The following is a 16,650-nucleotide window of genomic DNA, read 5'->3' as shown; positions in this document are numbered from 1 at the left end:
TGGCAACTGCCCCAACGGCTTAAAGTAGCCTTCCGGAGAAACTTGAAGGGAAGGGAGCTTCAGCTCTGACAGACTTTCACAAAGAAAAGAGCTATTTGGGAGAAAGTTGGGCCTAGAGATGTTTTCATTAAATAAAAATAAATAAATGTTGTGTTTTGAATATCCCACATAAGAAACGCTAAGGGCCATTCCTCACCCGGAAAATATAATGAAAGGCTTATCTTTTGCTGATGCCATTTTTGTTTTGGTGCTTTACACGATGTTGTCAGCATCCAGCATCCCAGCAGCAAACTGGCAGCTATTTATCCTCCATTTAAAAGTGCTAGTCCCCCAGCCATGTAGTGTGAGTGAGAGGAGAGCAACCAGCAAACACATGCTAAGGAAAAGTGTGAAGTAGCATTATCTCCGCCTCTAGCACCCACTCTTGCGCCCACCTTCCTCTCCCTTCTCCCAGGGAGGGGTCTTTTTTTTTTTTTTTAGGAAAACTGCCTGAAGCAACAAATACACATTAAATCATCCAGGCAAAGGATGAAAAAATTCCCCACCAGTGTTTTTCCCCACCAGTTCCCAAAATCAGGAACAAGGTTACTTTTTTAAAGCTACTTTAAAAAAAATAAATAAACAATACAGACATAAACTAGTCACAAGCCAAATTAACTGTTACAGGGCCCAGAACTATATTCTAGACTTTTTAGCTTGGCCTAACTCACTGAGTTATTGTAAGGATAAAATGGGAGGGGAGAGAAGAATGGATGCTGCCCTGTTGCCTGTCTTCAAAGCATATTTGTTTACTTTATTTACAGTCCGCCTTCCTCACCGAGACTCAGAGCAACGCGGGTATAAATTGAGCTTAATGTTTTCTTTCATTACAGCCTACAGCCATACACAATAAATTCAGCATTCCATCAATGCAGCTAGATAGATAAGGCCCTGTTTTTCCAATTGCCGGTGGTAAATTCTTAGAAACTGTTTGGTCAGTTTAATGTTGAGGAAGTGCATTATAAATGCCTTTTCTGTATAATACTCGGTACACCATCCAAAGTTATTGTAACACCCGAATAGTATGTGTAACTTTATAATTTTAACTTTACAGCCCTGGGTTACATAATAAGAGTTCCGTTAAGGTAGTTTCAGAGGGTATCCATGCCGGTCCTATTATTCTGGTTTGTCCAGTTTTCTCTGGCTGGCGTAGCTTAATTCAGGAATATATAGTTAAGTTTGAACTGCAGGACTGAACGACAAATCAACCAAGCTGTGCTTCATGAGAAGGATCCTGTTCTATTGTCTAAAATTGCCTATGTACTCTGTTCAGTGTTAAGATTTAATACTCTCTTGGTGCTAAAATTGTAAACTGTGCATTGTTGTTATTGGGTATATTTTCTTTGAGTATCTATTTGAGTTGCGCCCATCTGAATGGACTTTTTTATGCCATCAATGGTAATCTGCATCTGCAATAAAACAGCTAGATTTGAACCCATTAGCACCTTAAAGGCCAAACAGATTTGGGAATTACGAGCTTTCAAGAGCAAAAACTCCCTTTGTAAACATAGATTATAACTGTACACACCTAATGCATCCATGCTACATGTGCACAATACATCTATGTGCCATGCACATCTCCATGCCCAGTGAAACTTTGCAAGTGGGGTCTGAAGAGCCCTTCTGCTGGTATTGGGCTAATGAGCCAACTCTGAAATATGAGCTAAAGGCAGCTCCCTAGTGGCTGCCGACTGTTCCACCGAGCGAGAGGAAACTCCTTTCAGGAGTCCATCAGTGCAAACCGTTGCTGACAGCTTGGAACTGCACAACACACAGATTTATTTCACAGACAGCCACAGACAAGAATTTAGCACCCTAAGCCGGCCTCCTGCTTTGCAGAGAAGGTGTTAAAATGCAACCAAGCAGAGCTCTCTTTCTGTCTTTCTCTCCTTCCCTCTCTCTCTCTCTCTCTCTCTCTCTTTACTTCTCCCTTCAACAAAACACAGTCGCAACTAATCAAGCAGTCACCTGCTCCGAACGACAGAAAATAGGGGGGGGGGATTGTGTGTGTGTGTGTGTGTGTGTGTGTGTGTATGAGAAAGAGAGAGAGAGAGAGAGTGCCCATCCACTGTAGGCCAAGATCTGTCAGGGAAAAGAGAGCGAATCCTGACAGCTGCTCCATGCGCCAAATGGGTTCAGTTCCAGCACTTCCAGAATTTCCAAATATTTTGCATGACCTTTTCATCTTACAAATTAATTGATTTCCAAACAACAGCAAACGCTGCCTGTGCTCATTGGCTTGGGATCACACCGTCCTTCAGGGATGAGTTAAAAGAAGAAGGAAGAGGAGAGGGCTGGAACAGATTGTTCCTATTCTAATGCATAATATTTTTAAAGGACTCAATTAAAGCAGGATATTTGTTTTTATCCTCTTTCATCGCTTTCTCCAAAAATCTGACTTATTAAGATTCAATAACAAGGATCGTGAGAGTACAGACAGAAAGAAAACGGAAATCTGTAGCAAATCAGTAAACCTTTTCTTTATAACTGTAGCCTCATGATCCTTGTTCCGTTTTGTTGGAGGAAGAGGGCCTTGAATAAATCTTGTTTGGTCTTATAGGTGCCATTAGACTCTGCATTGTATCTGAGGAAGTGAGCGTGCACACAAAAGCTTATATCTTGAACAAAACTGTTTTGGTCTTGAAGGTGCCCCTGTACATTAAATTTGATGGGCTACTTCAGACCGACACAGCTACCCACTTGAATCTGATGACACAAGGAACTCGAAGGCCATTTGGCCCCCCTGTCCTGCAGAGCAGCCCCCAACCCATAGGCACCAGGACCCCATGAATCAACTTTCCTGGGGACAGAAGGGACAGACTGGTGCATTTGTCAACCTCCAGGTGCAGCCTGTAGATCGCCCAGAGTTACAACAGATTTCCACTCTGAAAAGATCAGTTCCCCTGGAGAAAACGGTTGCTTTGGAGTAAGGTCTTCATTGAATTATACCTTGCTGTTGTCCCTCCCTTCTCCAAGCCCCATCCTTCCCAGGCTGCACCCATAAATCTCCAGGAAGAAAAGCTGGGTTTTCTCTGCCCGAAGTCGTCTCAAAGCAGCTTACAATCACCTTCCCTTCCTCTCCCCACAACAGACACCCTGTGAGGTCGATGAGGCTGAGAGAGCCTTGACATTACTGCTCCATGAGAACACCTCTATCAGGACTATGACTGGCCCAAGGTCACCCAGCTGGCTGTATGTAGAGGAGCAGGGAATCAAAGCCAGCTCACCAGATGAGCAGCCACCGCTCCTAACCATCCTGGAGCTAGCAACCGCAATCAGAATATAAAAAGGGTCCAGGACCATCAGAACTTTCCATGGACCAGATCCAGTGACCATTTTATAAAGGTTCCCCACAACTCCCATGTCAGAGCCGGTCACACTGATAGGCACCCCCTTTATAATGAAAATGTGGAGATTCTCATCACTACAGTGTATCTTTACTCCTGGATCCTGTCCCTCTGCCCAACCGGTCCAACTGGACTGCTCTTTGTCTGCAACATGAACAATGACGGAACGCAGGGCGGAGGAAACAAAACCATGTTCTAAGCAGATTCAAGTAAACACCCAAAGGACAGATGCGTTTGATTATATTCAGCTCACATAGCACAAGAAGCACCTGATCATCATCACATACCTCAGTGCTATCATATTCCCAAAACTTACATTTTATGTTAAAAAGCCTCCTGCCCTTCGTTTCTGCGCTCCCATGGACATTTAAAGCAGGCTGACTAAAGCAAGGCAAATCTCATGTCGCTGAATGTCTGACTGCAGCTCAAGAGAATTGATACAACTGTGAGTAGATAGAGGAGAGAAGCTCTACTTTCAAACTAATCATGGGAGACATACCTCTGGTCTCTCTGCAATTGGCTGGCACAAGAGGGAAAAGGATTGCAAGTACAACATCCCCGTAGCTCTCGGCTTTAAGCGCTTTGCTTAAATCATCCTTATCCATTCACAGAAATTCCCCTAACCTTGCAATGCTCCAACTTAAACTCATCATGGACCGTTATTAAGAGCATGTTCTCTCATCCAAAGGCTTGAGGCCCCAGCTTGCAAGCTGAGCCACTATTTATATTATTCAGAAGAAGGAGAAGAAGAAAGAAGAAGAAGAAGAAGAAGAAAGAAGAAGAAGAAGAAGAAGAAGAAGAAGAAGAAGAAGAAGAAGAGTTGGTTCTTATACACCTCTTTTAACTACCCGAAGGAGGCTCAAAGCGACTTACAGTCACCTTCCCTTTCCTCTCCCCACAACAGACACTGTGGGGTGGGTGAGGCTGAGAGAGCCCTGATATCACTGCTCGGTCAGAACAGCTTTATCAGTGCCGTGGCAAGCCCAAGGTCACCCAGCTGGCTGCATGTAGGGGAGTGCAGAATCGGACCCAACATGCTAAGTCCCCACTCCTAACCACTACACCAAACTGGCTCTCACAGTCACACTATTAAAATGCATTCTACGAAAGAGTCCATTTCTCAAGAAATGTGAAATTAAAATTTATTCTCCAGGAGGAAAACTAAAAAAAAAAATCTTTAGAGATTATAGAATCATCATACTTTCTGCAGACATGTCCTGACATCTGAGCTTAGGCAAGGGGGAGCCCAAGAAAGGGCCTTCTTGGTCATGGCACTGAAATTGTGGAACTTCCTCCACCGGAATTTTGTGCATTTCCTTCTGTTGTTGTCTCCTGCTAGAGGGTGAAGCCTTTTTTGTTCTGTTTGGCATACCCCCAATAACTTTCTCCCTTGCCTCTGAGGTCACGTATGTTTCTGTTTTGGTTGAATTACTGTACATATACTTTAATGTTGAAATGGCTTTTATGTTTGGAACCCTTATCTGATTGGAAAGGCAGCACAGAATGGTCTTTTAAAAAATACGCTGAAACAATGGAACAACAGGCTTGCATTGGTAGGTTCTATACATCTGGGCCGTCAAGCTATTATTACTGCTATTGTTATGCCAAACTCTGAAGCATGGATGTTGACAGGGGCATGCTGCAGTGATTCCATTCCCCCTGTGCAGAAAGATCTTCCTTCTGTTTACTTCTGGGTTCTGTTCAGACTCTGGCAGTGCCCATTTTCTAAAGGTGGAAGTGCACATTGCATTTGAAAGCAAGTCAATAAGTGAAGTTTCATTGTCAGGTAGGAGGGCAGTTCTGGCGCTTCAAGAATACTCAACAACAGTACTGGTATTTTGGGCATAAACAGGGCCACAGCTTTATTGGCAATCTGTGATGAGTGTAAGTACACTTCTCAGCAATGGGGGCACATCCCATCAACATCTTCCCCCACTGCAGCCAGAAGACCACAGCCCCACAGGGAAGTGAACCATCAGATGGCTCGCCCATAGGGATGAATGACCATCTGGGTCAAGCTCCCCTAACCATCAGGCCTGCTGGCCCATGGGATGGTCAGCTAAGAAAGGTCCCACAGGCGTCAACCTCTCTTGGAACTCTTCTGGTTACCCTGCCATGTGATATTGGCTACTTCCCAGCTAGGGGATCGCTCCCCCCCACCTTATCACATGAGCTGATTCTTAAGGAAGCTCCCAAATCTGGCAAAACCTGGCTCTCAGGCACGGGCTGTGCCCCCCTAGGATCCACCCCCTTGCCAACTGCCCAACTGCCCAACTGCCCAGCTGTGACAATATAACATGGAACAAAAGTAGTACGCTATAACAAATCCTACTAACAGGATGGGAAACGGCAAGTGGCCAAGGTGGTGGGCAGCAAAGAGACTGTGTGGTCGGCTGGCCTCTCTTTAAATCTGCCACCCTGTGCTGCTCCGCCCCCTCCTCAGCACCTGGCTCACACTCACAGGAGTGCACCAACCATGCCCTCCCGCTTCAGGTACTGCTGGGTTCTTTTGCCACCTCGCCCTCCGCCCAGCAATGGCTGCCACGTGTTGAGGGCAGTGGCAGCATTTATGGTTTGAAAAGACTTTGCTTTCCCTTTTTACAGACTGCTGTCATCGGGGCTGCAACGGGGAAGGAGGAGCATTTTGACCTTGCCGTCCTCACCATTTTCCCCCTTGAAATTTACGGCCACTGTGCTGTTCTCAAATGATAGCCACCCTTCTAGTGTCCTCAGTGGAGATAGCAGTGTGGAGGTGGGTGTTTTCTGGGGGAGGGGCTGTCACAGGAAGTCCTCGAAGCCACAGTGGTCGTGGCTGTGATCTAAAAAACCTCCACTCCGAGGTTCTTCTCCAGATACCTTCGTCCAGGGGTAGTCAAACTGCGGCCCTCCAGATGTCCATGGACTACAATTCCCAGGAGCCCCCTGCCAGCGTTTGCTGGCAGGGGGCTCCTGGGAATTGTAGTCCATGGACATCTGGAGAGCCGCAGTTTGACTACCCCTGCCTTCATCTATGGAAACAAAATAGATTGCCTCCCAAAAGAGGACTGCCATGAGGGGGGTGTCCTCATGCTTAGGCAATGCTCCCTTGTGAGTTTTCTCTGGCTCTTTTGGTGCTTACTGTTTAAGCATCATGTGAAGATCTCCCTCACCCACCCCCATTTCATTGTGCTCTGGGTTGAGTTGGTGGTGCTTCATAGCACCACCGGTCCAACTGGAATATCCTTCATAGCTAGCCCCCCCCCCCCCCATCCCCAACTAGGATACTGTGATTTATTCATGTTTGCGGATGGTTCACTTATGCTGATATCTTAATCTGCTTCTCCTAGCATTGAAGCTGTCGTTTACAGTGGAGTTAATCTGCCGTGCTATATTTTAGTGATTGTGATTATCAGTAACCCACTCATTGTATATAATGTTTATCATATTTTTTAATAAAAATTGCTGGTAGCTATATAATTATTTAATAAAAACCAACTGATATTAAATTCTGGAGAGGGAAAAGGCAAGGCCCCTGTACTGATGGTTCTTGCAGTCTTGAATTTCAGTGGTTTCCTTACTCATATAAGGTCTGCCTTCAAATAATAGTTGCCAGCTATTTCCCCTTAGTAGGGCATTAATAAGATCACATCTCTCCCCCACCCCGCAAGCTGATGCTATAAAAGGGGATGTCAGAGCACTGCCATTCTTGATCACCCTGCCAAAATTTGCCCTAATGGTTACTGCAACACAATATTCATCCTTTTAGGTTGATATATTTCCCCCCTGCTCTTTCACAAGCCACTGGGGGAAACAGTTTTCTCCTGATCTGAATGAAGAAGAAAAACAGTGATCCTAATCAACCATTTACCCTCAGTGGCTTCCCTAAACAAATCTGGGGGAGAGCTTGGGAATAGCCTCGACCCTGTTTGATGCACTGTAATAACCCTACCTAATTATACTGATATAAAAACTAATTGGAAAGATAGCAAATGTCAGGGTAAGATGCAAATTGTAGGGTGTTAATTGCTGAACAGGTGCTGGAATAGAATTAAATGAGCATCCTGATTAGGAGAGTGGAAAAAACAAATGTGGACCCAGAAATCAAGTTGGCCACGTGAATTATTTAGCAGCCTCCGTGTACCAGCAAAAGGTCATGTTGATCTGACCTCTGCTTTGTGACGGGAGAGCTAAGAAAACAATAGTCAACTGCAAGAGAAAACACGGCTTAATAAGAGCGACAACTCCACCACCACCACCCCCTCCTCAAAAGGGTCCATTTCCAACATTAAGAGGACCACATTTTAGGGAATGAATGAAGGTGAATCTGATATGGGTGAAACGTTTTGTGAGGGAGATTTCTTGGGAAAATCACCTCATTGGTCAGTTATACAGGGGGAGCATCAGGACCATCGAAGGATCTGCTAAGAAGGATAATTCTGCTAACAGAGCTGGCATTAGAGTATCTCCAAGCTGTAAGCCAGGGGTAGTCAAACTGCAGCCCTCCAGGTGTCCATGGACTACAATTCCCATGAGCCCCTGCCAGCAAATGCAAATGCTGGCAGGGGCTCATGGGAATTGTAGTCCATGGACATCTGGAGGGCCGCAGTTTGACTACCACTGCTGTAAGCAAATCATTCTCCTTTCACTGGCAACGGGGAGAGGAAGGACATGTTTTGTGGGGCTTCTGTGCTTTTTAAAGTCATGCAAAAGACTATGGCCAGCTTCATCTGCAGATTAACTGGGATCTGGCATTGTGGATGTGCAGGGAACAAGGAACACTATAGCACCAGAGAAGCTAAGAGTCAAACCTGATTTCACTCAGGAGACATACGTCCATTTTTAAAAGGCATCACTGCGCTGGTGGATGAATAATGCCTTGAGTTGGATTTCCCCTCCTTACAAGTTGTCACTGGGAATGATTTTGGTCCAGCCATGTTTCGCTGCTAGTCCCTGGGATTTGTTAGTTTCTTTTGTGCAACTTATACGCACAATGCATGTCATTTACATGGATAACTTGATTTATGGATGCAATCATGATGGGAAAAAATACATCCATTTCATGCATGAAGTGTGAAGAAACAAAAACAGTGCGCAAATAAAGACAAATTTGACCTGCCTGAGGGTGAGATATGTGATAGCGTTTCTTCTTCACCACAGTCATGGAGGAGCTCCAAATCTTGTCAGATCTGTTCCTCTAGTTGTTCTTCTGATCAGTACTCAAAATCTGTTTCAAAATCTGTTTTCCCAACCTCAACAGAAAAGGTACTAGGTCCATATATTTTGTTTTAGGAATATCATTATTAGAAGAGCCAGTGCGATATGGTGGTTAAGAGCAGCAACATCTAATCTGGAGAACCAGGTTTGATTCCCCGATTCTCCGCATACAGACAGCTGGGTGACCTTGAGCCAGTCATAGTTCTGTCTTAGAGCTCTCTTAGACTGTTTTTGCACCAGGAATTAGCCCTGCCTTACCACTTGTACGGTGGTGGGGCAAATTCCCAGTTCTGCATGACATTCACGGTGAGACGGGCCCCTCCCAGACATGGCCCGATTCAGGCCTTCCATTTCCCCACAGGCCCTATGTTGCCCTGTTGCTCTTTTTTGCCCCAGGTGGCAACAGAGCAGGCCTCTGTGGCAGGTGAAGAGTTGGGACATCCAGTCCCAGCCCTTCCCCTAACTATGGCACCCCAGAAGGAACAAAAAAATGTCCCTGTCAGCTCTGTAGTGCTGTGTAGTGCCGCCAAGCTGCCTAGGCCACTTTTTTCCATTTAGGAATATGGTATTGCTACCGCGTAACTAAACAGAAGAAAAATGCTCACCCCTGCCCATGCAACAGAACCTTTCCACCCAGGCTGCCTTGTCCGAAGGCAGAAACCTGGGGTGGATGGGGTGCAACACCAAAAACAGTCCCCCACGGGGATGCAGGAAGTGGTGGGGCAAATTACCCCATCATAAACACCTGATGGCAGCCCGGCTAAGTGCCACCGGTGTGGTAAACATCTAGTGTCATGGGTCAGGTCATGTCTCAGCTGTGTTGAGGGACTCCTCAGAGGAAGAAGGGGCCAGCATACCCAGACTAAAGGCAGCAGAGGAGGTGACATACAAGAGGAGGAGGTGCAAGAATGCCAAGACTTACAGTCAAGAGCTTGTATAGAGTCACCTCCAACTCCCCCAGCTCTGATCCAGAAGGTGAAAGACAGCTGCCTGGAGGGCTGGAGCTGTCCAGGATCACTCACACCATTAGAAAAGTGAAGGAGCAGGCTTAGAGCAGAGCAGCTGGCTAAAAGGAGAAGTGCTTGCCTTATGGCTAGACATCAGCTACTTGCTGAATGTGATGATGAGTTGTTGCAGGATGGTGTCTGAGCAGTTAGCGTCTAACTATAAAACCTCTTGAGGGATGTTGTGGAGTGTGGATCCAGCATAAACTGTATGCTGATATGGCCTTGCCTGAATCTTGACAGTCTTGACTGACCTCTGGAATACTGAACTTCAGACCAAAATGATTTTGTGTCTCATCTCCTCCCTTGGCTTTGGTTATTGGATAGAACTGTGAAGGTCACTGCAATCTGATACCAGCACCTGGTCATACCATTACACTTGGCTATTCGTTGCTTACCACGACAGTTTCCATTTATGTAACATAAACTCTCTTTTAGAGTAGACACATTTCTGGTTATTAAAAAGGAGAGCAGAGAATGCTGCTCTCCTAAAACAGGGAAACTCCACCATTCCAATCCACTCAACTCTGCCTATCCAATATATCCTCTGGCCCTTTCACTCTCATCATGCTTACCCTCAGAGAAAAAAAAAACCTAGCATCCTTTAGCTACCAAGACAGCACCTGGCAAGTTGCTAAAAGGAAGTAGCCTAAGGAAGTTCTTATTTATGGAAGGACTTCATTATAAGTTGGTAAAAGTTTTGGGACATAAAATAATATTGTTCTTGTTTGGCATATATGTTTCCTTTGCTAACAGTTCAGAGATATGGAAATACAGACATACTTGGCAACCAGCAATGGAAGTTTTTGTGGGTTGAGCGGAAACACTTGATTTCTCCATTCACTTCTTTAAAACCAAGCCTGGTAGGCATACTCCGTGACAAAGACTATCTACTGCTTTGTCCTGGTTTCAAAGCATTTTAGAGTTTTCTACAAAGTCCAGGGGCTGTTTTCGGGAGAAGGGGAAATTGCGGGAAGATGGCTGCTGATTTTGAATGGTCCAAGCCGAGTATTTGTTCCTTTCCCATTCCAAGTAGTTAAGACTTGTACATGGCTGTAAGATGTGAAGTCCTGGATGGGAATCAAACATCTTGTGGCCATTAGGTCACATCTATCTGAAACTGGACAGAACTGCCAGGCCAGGAGCTGCACCTTCTTGCCTACCTTGCAACTCGCTGCTTTGCTATTTAGAACTGTTTGTGGTGTTCATCTGTGCCTCCCAATAAAAAAGGGCCAAACTAGATGTGACAGCAGCTTCATGACTATCAGAAGGACACTGCCACCACTTTAAAGTGATTTTAAAATAAAATGACTGCACTTTTTCAAGGGCCAGAGCAGCTGTAAGGGGCTTCAGTGGTTTTGTTTGGGGTGGGGGGGATATGACAAGTGTGCCTCAAAGAATTTTAAAATCACTTGTAAATGGTGGCATCTTCATGGCAGCCACAAGTATGTTATCACATCTAGTTTGACCCTCAGCATTACATAACACAGAGGTTCTTCGGGGAAGCAGAAATGCAGACCAGGGACTTCCAGGTCTCCCTTGTCTCGAATGGGGTTATACTCCCCTTAAAATGCTACATTCATGGCTTGGGATTGCTACTCGACACAGCGGTCACCTTCAAAAATCTGGTGGCTATGGTGGTCCAGGGTGCTTTTACCCAGCTTCAGCTGGTGTGTCACCTGAGTCTGTTCATGGGCCAGTCAGATCCGGTCACAGTGATCCAAAGCTTATTTACATCTAGATGGACTATTGCAATGCACTGTACTTGGGGCTGCCCTTGAAGAGTGTTTGGGAGCCACAGGTAGTACAGATCACTGCTGGTAGACCGCTGGTTGGGGCCAGCTATTGAAAGCATGTGACCCTGATATTATAGCAATTACATTGGTTACCCATCCATTCCTGAGCCAAATTCAAGGTGTTGGTTTTAACCTTTAAAGCTCTTACTTGGCTTGAAAACCGGGTATCTGAAGAACCTTTTTCTCCCATATGTTCCTGCCAGGAATTAAGATCACAGAGACCCTCCTGACTGCTCCACCAATTTAAAAAAAACCCTCATTTGCTGGGACCTTTTCAGAGGCAGCCCCATGATTATGGAGCCACCTTGACACCCTCAGTTTTGATTTTCTGGAGGCAGCTGATGACAGTCGTATTTAGGATTGCATTTGATTAAAGCAGTCCTAAATTGTCTGTGTTTTATTAATATCATAAACAGCTTGTGCTCCATAAGGAGAAATAATAAACATTTTAAATAACATAAATAAAGAGAAGGACTCCTTACAAAGCATATGAAAGGTCCCTGTTCACTGCTATCCTGTTGAAGAAATATCAGGTTGCAGGTACTGGAAAAGCTCTTACTGCGCCGGAGATTTTGCACACCATCTCCAGTTGGAGGAGACAGTACGGGAGCACAGCTGTATCCACACATCATTAGATAACAGTCCTAGCAATGCACTATGCTTATGATTTGCGGCTGAATTTTCCCACATGGACTAGATAATCCAGGAGGGAAACAGTGGAGAGAGAAGAGCTGGGAAGAGCTGGTTTTTTGTACCCTAATTTTTAGAAGAAGAAGAAGAAGAAGAGTTAGGACTTATATGCCGCTTTTCTCTACCCGAAGGAGGCTTAAAGCGGCTTACAGTTGCCTTCCCATTCCTCTCCTCACAACAGACACCCTGTGGGGTGGGTGAGGCTGAGAGAGCGCTGATATCACTGCCCGGTCAGAACAGTTTTATCAGTGCCGTGGAGAGCCCAAGGTCACCCAGATGGTTTCATGTGGGAGAGTGCAGAATCGAACCCGGCATGCCAGATTAGAAGTCCGTACTCCTAACCACGACACCAAACTGGCTCTCCCCTACCTGTGAGGTAGGGGAGGCTGAGAGAGCCCTGATATTACTGCTCGGTTGGAACAGCTTTATCAGTGCTCACAACGCAGGAACTCAGGCCAGATTTCCTAGGTTCAAAAATTACTCAGTAGCTCCAGTGCTGCTGTACTTTGGTGGCATTTCGCTGCAAAGTTGAGAGACCAAGCAACTTTCCCCGATTGCAGGGAGCCTCGTCATGGAGTTTTTTCACGATTATTATTATATTAATTAGCTATATAATGATTTAAGCTTGTGAGCGTGAGGCTTCTCTTCAAGCACTGCAGCCTTCACTGGTTCACCGCAGTAACCTGAACAGTGCAGAAAACACAGCCAGCAAATACAGCTTCCCTTTCTCCTGTGGATCTTGAAACCAAAATGATACACATAATGCCCCTTGAAAAAAATGAATTGGATGGGTCATTTTCCAGCCAGTACTAGGGGATAATTCAGAGGACTTGCCATATTCTTTGCTCCAAAAATAGATTGCATCCTCTTTGAGAACAAATATGTACTCTCTAATACTATATCTAATTTATAGAATAATATATGAAGAGCCTTACTGTATCAGACCAAAGGCCTATCTAGCCCTGCGCCTTGTCTCATTCTAACCCACCGGATTTAATTCAGGATAGACATACCCCATTTTTCTCTCATTACAATAGTCAAGGTGGTGTACACAGAATTCCCAGGAGGCCAGGGACGTTCCTGTCCCCCAAACCTATTGAAATTCAGCAAATGTGCTTTGTTTCCATTTCTAGATACCAGATGTTCCAAGAAGCCCACCAGGAAGCCACAAAGGCTATTTCCCCCGGCAAATGACATTCAAAGATAAATTGCCTCTGAAAAGGGTAGTGCCACTAAACTATCATCACTAATAGCCACGGAAAGAACAAAGTCACAAAGTTTATTTCGCACCTTCTCAAGTTTATTCTCTAAAGGATAAGCTTTATGTGTGTGTGCACACCTCATCAGAAAGCTTATACCCAGAATTAAACTTTGCTGGTCTTCAAGGTGCTACCGGACTCAAATTTTATTCTATTGCCTCAGACCGATATGGCTACCCACCTGAACCTATCGCCATGGAAAAAACTGTCCTTTATTAATTTCTCCAGGTCCCTTTTAAAGCTACTTTAGAGGGTGTCATGGCCTTTAGAGTTCCACAAGTTATGTTGTGTGAGGCAGTTCTGTATAGCTTATATATACATATATAAACACAACACACACACATGTATATATACAGAAAGAGAGAGGCGGCCATTTTGAATCCAAGTTCACTCTGACTTGTAAGCACTTTCACAACATAACTAGTAAGCGAGCCAAATCGGCCACTCCAGATGACCATCCCTCTTCTTCCCCGGCTCAGCAGAAGCCTGCTCACATGCTACCTCACTAACTAGTCCTAACCTGTCCCTTCCCCCCACAAATGAATAGAAACATATCCACACAAGCACCAAAAATACATTTCCCCCAATGCATACCCCCACACACACATCCCAGATATGCAAATACGTGCATCAGTAGTTTGTAAAATGAAAGCCAGCCTGGTATAGTGGTTAGCATCAGACAGGGAACAATTGGGTTCAGGGGTAGTCAAACTGCAGCCCTCCAGATGTCCATGGACTACAGTTCCCATGAGCTCATGGGAATTGTAGTCCATGCACATCTGGAGGGCCACAGTTTGACTACCCCTGGAAGTTCACCTGGAACCTTTGGTGCCCAGCACAATTTCTCAGGTTAGCCTACCTGACAGGATTATTGTGATGAAGGTGAAGGAGAGGAGAGAATCATGCAATCAGCTGTTTTGAATTCCCATTAGGGAGAAAGGAAGGGCATAAATTGGGGGGGGGAAACATAAATGGGAAAATGCCATTTTAAAAATGAGTTTCATTTTCAGAGTTAAAACAGCTTGAACTTTGTCCATAGTCATATGCATCATTTTAGCCAGTATATTCTATATCTCATGTAATACGTTCCTTGAAGTGATCAGTTCAGTTGAGTTTTTAAAAAATCCTTAACTATTTAAAATAGAAGTTAGCTGAAAGTCAGCCCCTCAGATGGTCGATCCTGGGAACGCAGGAAGTAACATGATAGCCACATCGGAAAGATCTGCATATTTGCCTTCAAGAAGTATATTGTTCTGAGTTTGTCTTCAGTGCCTGGGGATAGTTCCTTAAAGGAGAAATTCACCTGCCCAGGTGAGATATGAGACCAGCATCCAGTAATGTCTATGTGAAAAAGAGGGAAGGGGAGTTGAGAGCATGAAGTTGAAGAAAAGAAAAAGGGGATCTTAGCCGGAGCTATGATGCAGCCATGAAGGGCCGGAGTATCTATTTGCTTCCACTAAACTCTACTTAAACATATAAAAATGTAAAAAAAATTATTATAAAGAGATGCTAAACTTCATGCACTTTATCGTCTGAAGGGAAGCTGAGGTGCAGTGCAACTTTGCACTGTTCAGGAAAGTAGGAAGCATTATTTTTCTATTACAGAATTAAATTATTTGACCATGCTTAATATAAGACGTTGAAAAATCACTGCAGAACTGTGGGGAGTTTAAGTTATTTACAAGGCAACCATAAGCAAAACTGTACCTTTCTTGGCTTAGGATGTAACTGTACTTGGAATTGTGCAATAACAGTAAGGTTACCTGGACCCCCCACCCCCCACCCCACTGGAGGTGGGAGTCCCCTGCCACCATGTCCCACCATCCCATTGTCAATCAGCTGTGGGGACTTACCCAGAAAAAGAGCAAGGCCCAGTCAAAATTGCAGCGACGTGTCTCGGTGATTTCCAATGTGACCTGGAAGAAATATCATCCTGTTGGCAATGTTGGGTTGACACTCTGGTATTTGGGGAAAACTCTGTAGTAGAAACCAAGTTTACCATAGAGTTTTTGCCCTAATATCAGAAAAGTTGACATCACCTCTGGGTCACATCGGAAGTGATGTAAACACATTGCTAGAATGTCCACTGGGCCTTCCTTCAGCTCCTGGTAAATCTCTACCCAACTGCCAGCCAACTCTACTGACAGCCTACTTGGAAGGCCCCTCCCCAGTAATTTCAGACAGACAGAATTGGTCACATGAAAGAAATTCACTCTGTACGTGCACAAAAGCTCTTGTCACTCATATTCTAGAACAAATATCTGGCATTCAGTAAATACTTTCGGGCAGCAATTCAAGGTAATGGCTACCACCTCATGTACTTTGAACCTGATAGTATTCAAATGTAGAGCTAGATTTAAGTCCAATAGCACCCTAGAAACCAACAGGATTTCCAGGGTATTAGCTTTTGCAAGTCAAAGCTACAAATCTTATGTGCCAGCACACTTATACCCCAGCAATCTTGTTCTTTGAGGTATGACTATATATGTAACTTATTGTATTGCTGGTTAAATTTGATGACGCCTGCCCTGAGACAACCAAGGACGGGTGGGATATAATATCATCATCATCATCATCATATTTACTGGACTCAAATCTAGCTGTTATACTGAAGACCAACATGACTGCCTTCTGAAACTATTCCATCAGATTCAATGGGGTTCAAATGTTCGTAGGATCTCATGTTTAACAGCGAATTTAAGTAGGGCAGGATTACTTATCCTCCCTCCTTGGCCGGGGAGGTAGTCTGAGGGTTACTGGCTTGCAAACTAGAAACTTCCTAGTCTACACTATCCATCGGGGACTCGATAAACAAAATAATGACTTTAGACTATTACCCATCCTAAGTCCTCATGATCAGAGGCGGCAAGTAAGCGAGGATGGGCAGAAGCCTAAATTAGTAAAAAAAAAAAAAATACACCAAACACCCAAATGGATAAAAATGCTTTAATTCATGTTAATTCATTCATTCCAGCTCTTAAGATCAAACATTCTGGTGCCAGGAGGTAGAGCTCATAGCCTGCCCAGACAGGTTGAATGGGCATAGCCCAGGAATTGAGGCACAGGTCTAAGGGCAGGAAACAGCCATGCAAGCCACCTCTTCACTCAACTGCACAAAAGACGCCCCAAACACTCTCTTTTCCCAATCTCCAGGAATTTCCCAGGTTGGAATTGGCAACTCTATGGGCCATAAGTCTGGGGGGGGGGGGAATAGGGCTCTGAGTGGAAGACAAAGGAACTAAGAGTGTCCTGGAGATTCTGTGCTTAATGCCCCATCAGATTTTGCAGTTGGCCACGTAGAAACACACAAGCAACAAGCACA

General features: G+C 44.7%; 1 protein-coding gene across 2 annotated transcripts in view; it reads right to left on the bottom strand.

Moving 5' to 3' along the window:
• The window catches only part of EBF2 (EBF transcription factor 2), a 251,959-nt gene that overhangs the window by 193,507 nt on the left and 41,802 nt on the right, over positions 1-16,650 (bottom strand). Inside the window, exon 7 of one of the 2 annotated variants that reach the window (XM_077305189.1) lies at positions 15,182-15,244. The exons of the other annotated variant lie outside the window; for it this stretch is intronic. Coding sequence (XP_077161304.1) covers positions 15,182-15,244 — 63 coding nt within the window. The remainder of the gene's footprint in view (positions 1-15,181; positions 15,245-16,650) is intronic. 2 annotated transcript variants of the gene reach the window in all.

This window comes from Paroedura picta, chromosome 12 (genome assembly GCF_049243985.1).
Source record: "Paroedura picta isolate Pp20150507F chromosome 12, Ppicta_v3.0, whole genome shotgun sequence".
Lineage (NCBI taxonomy): Eukaryota > Metazoa > Chordata > Lepidosauria > Squamata > Gekkonidae > Paroedura > Paroedura picta.
The sequence above is the reverse complement of the archived record's forward strand: the minus strand, read 5'-3'. Positions and strand labels throughout refer to the sequence as shown.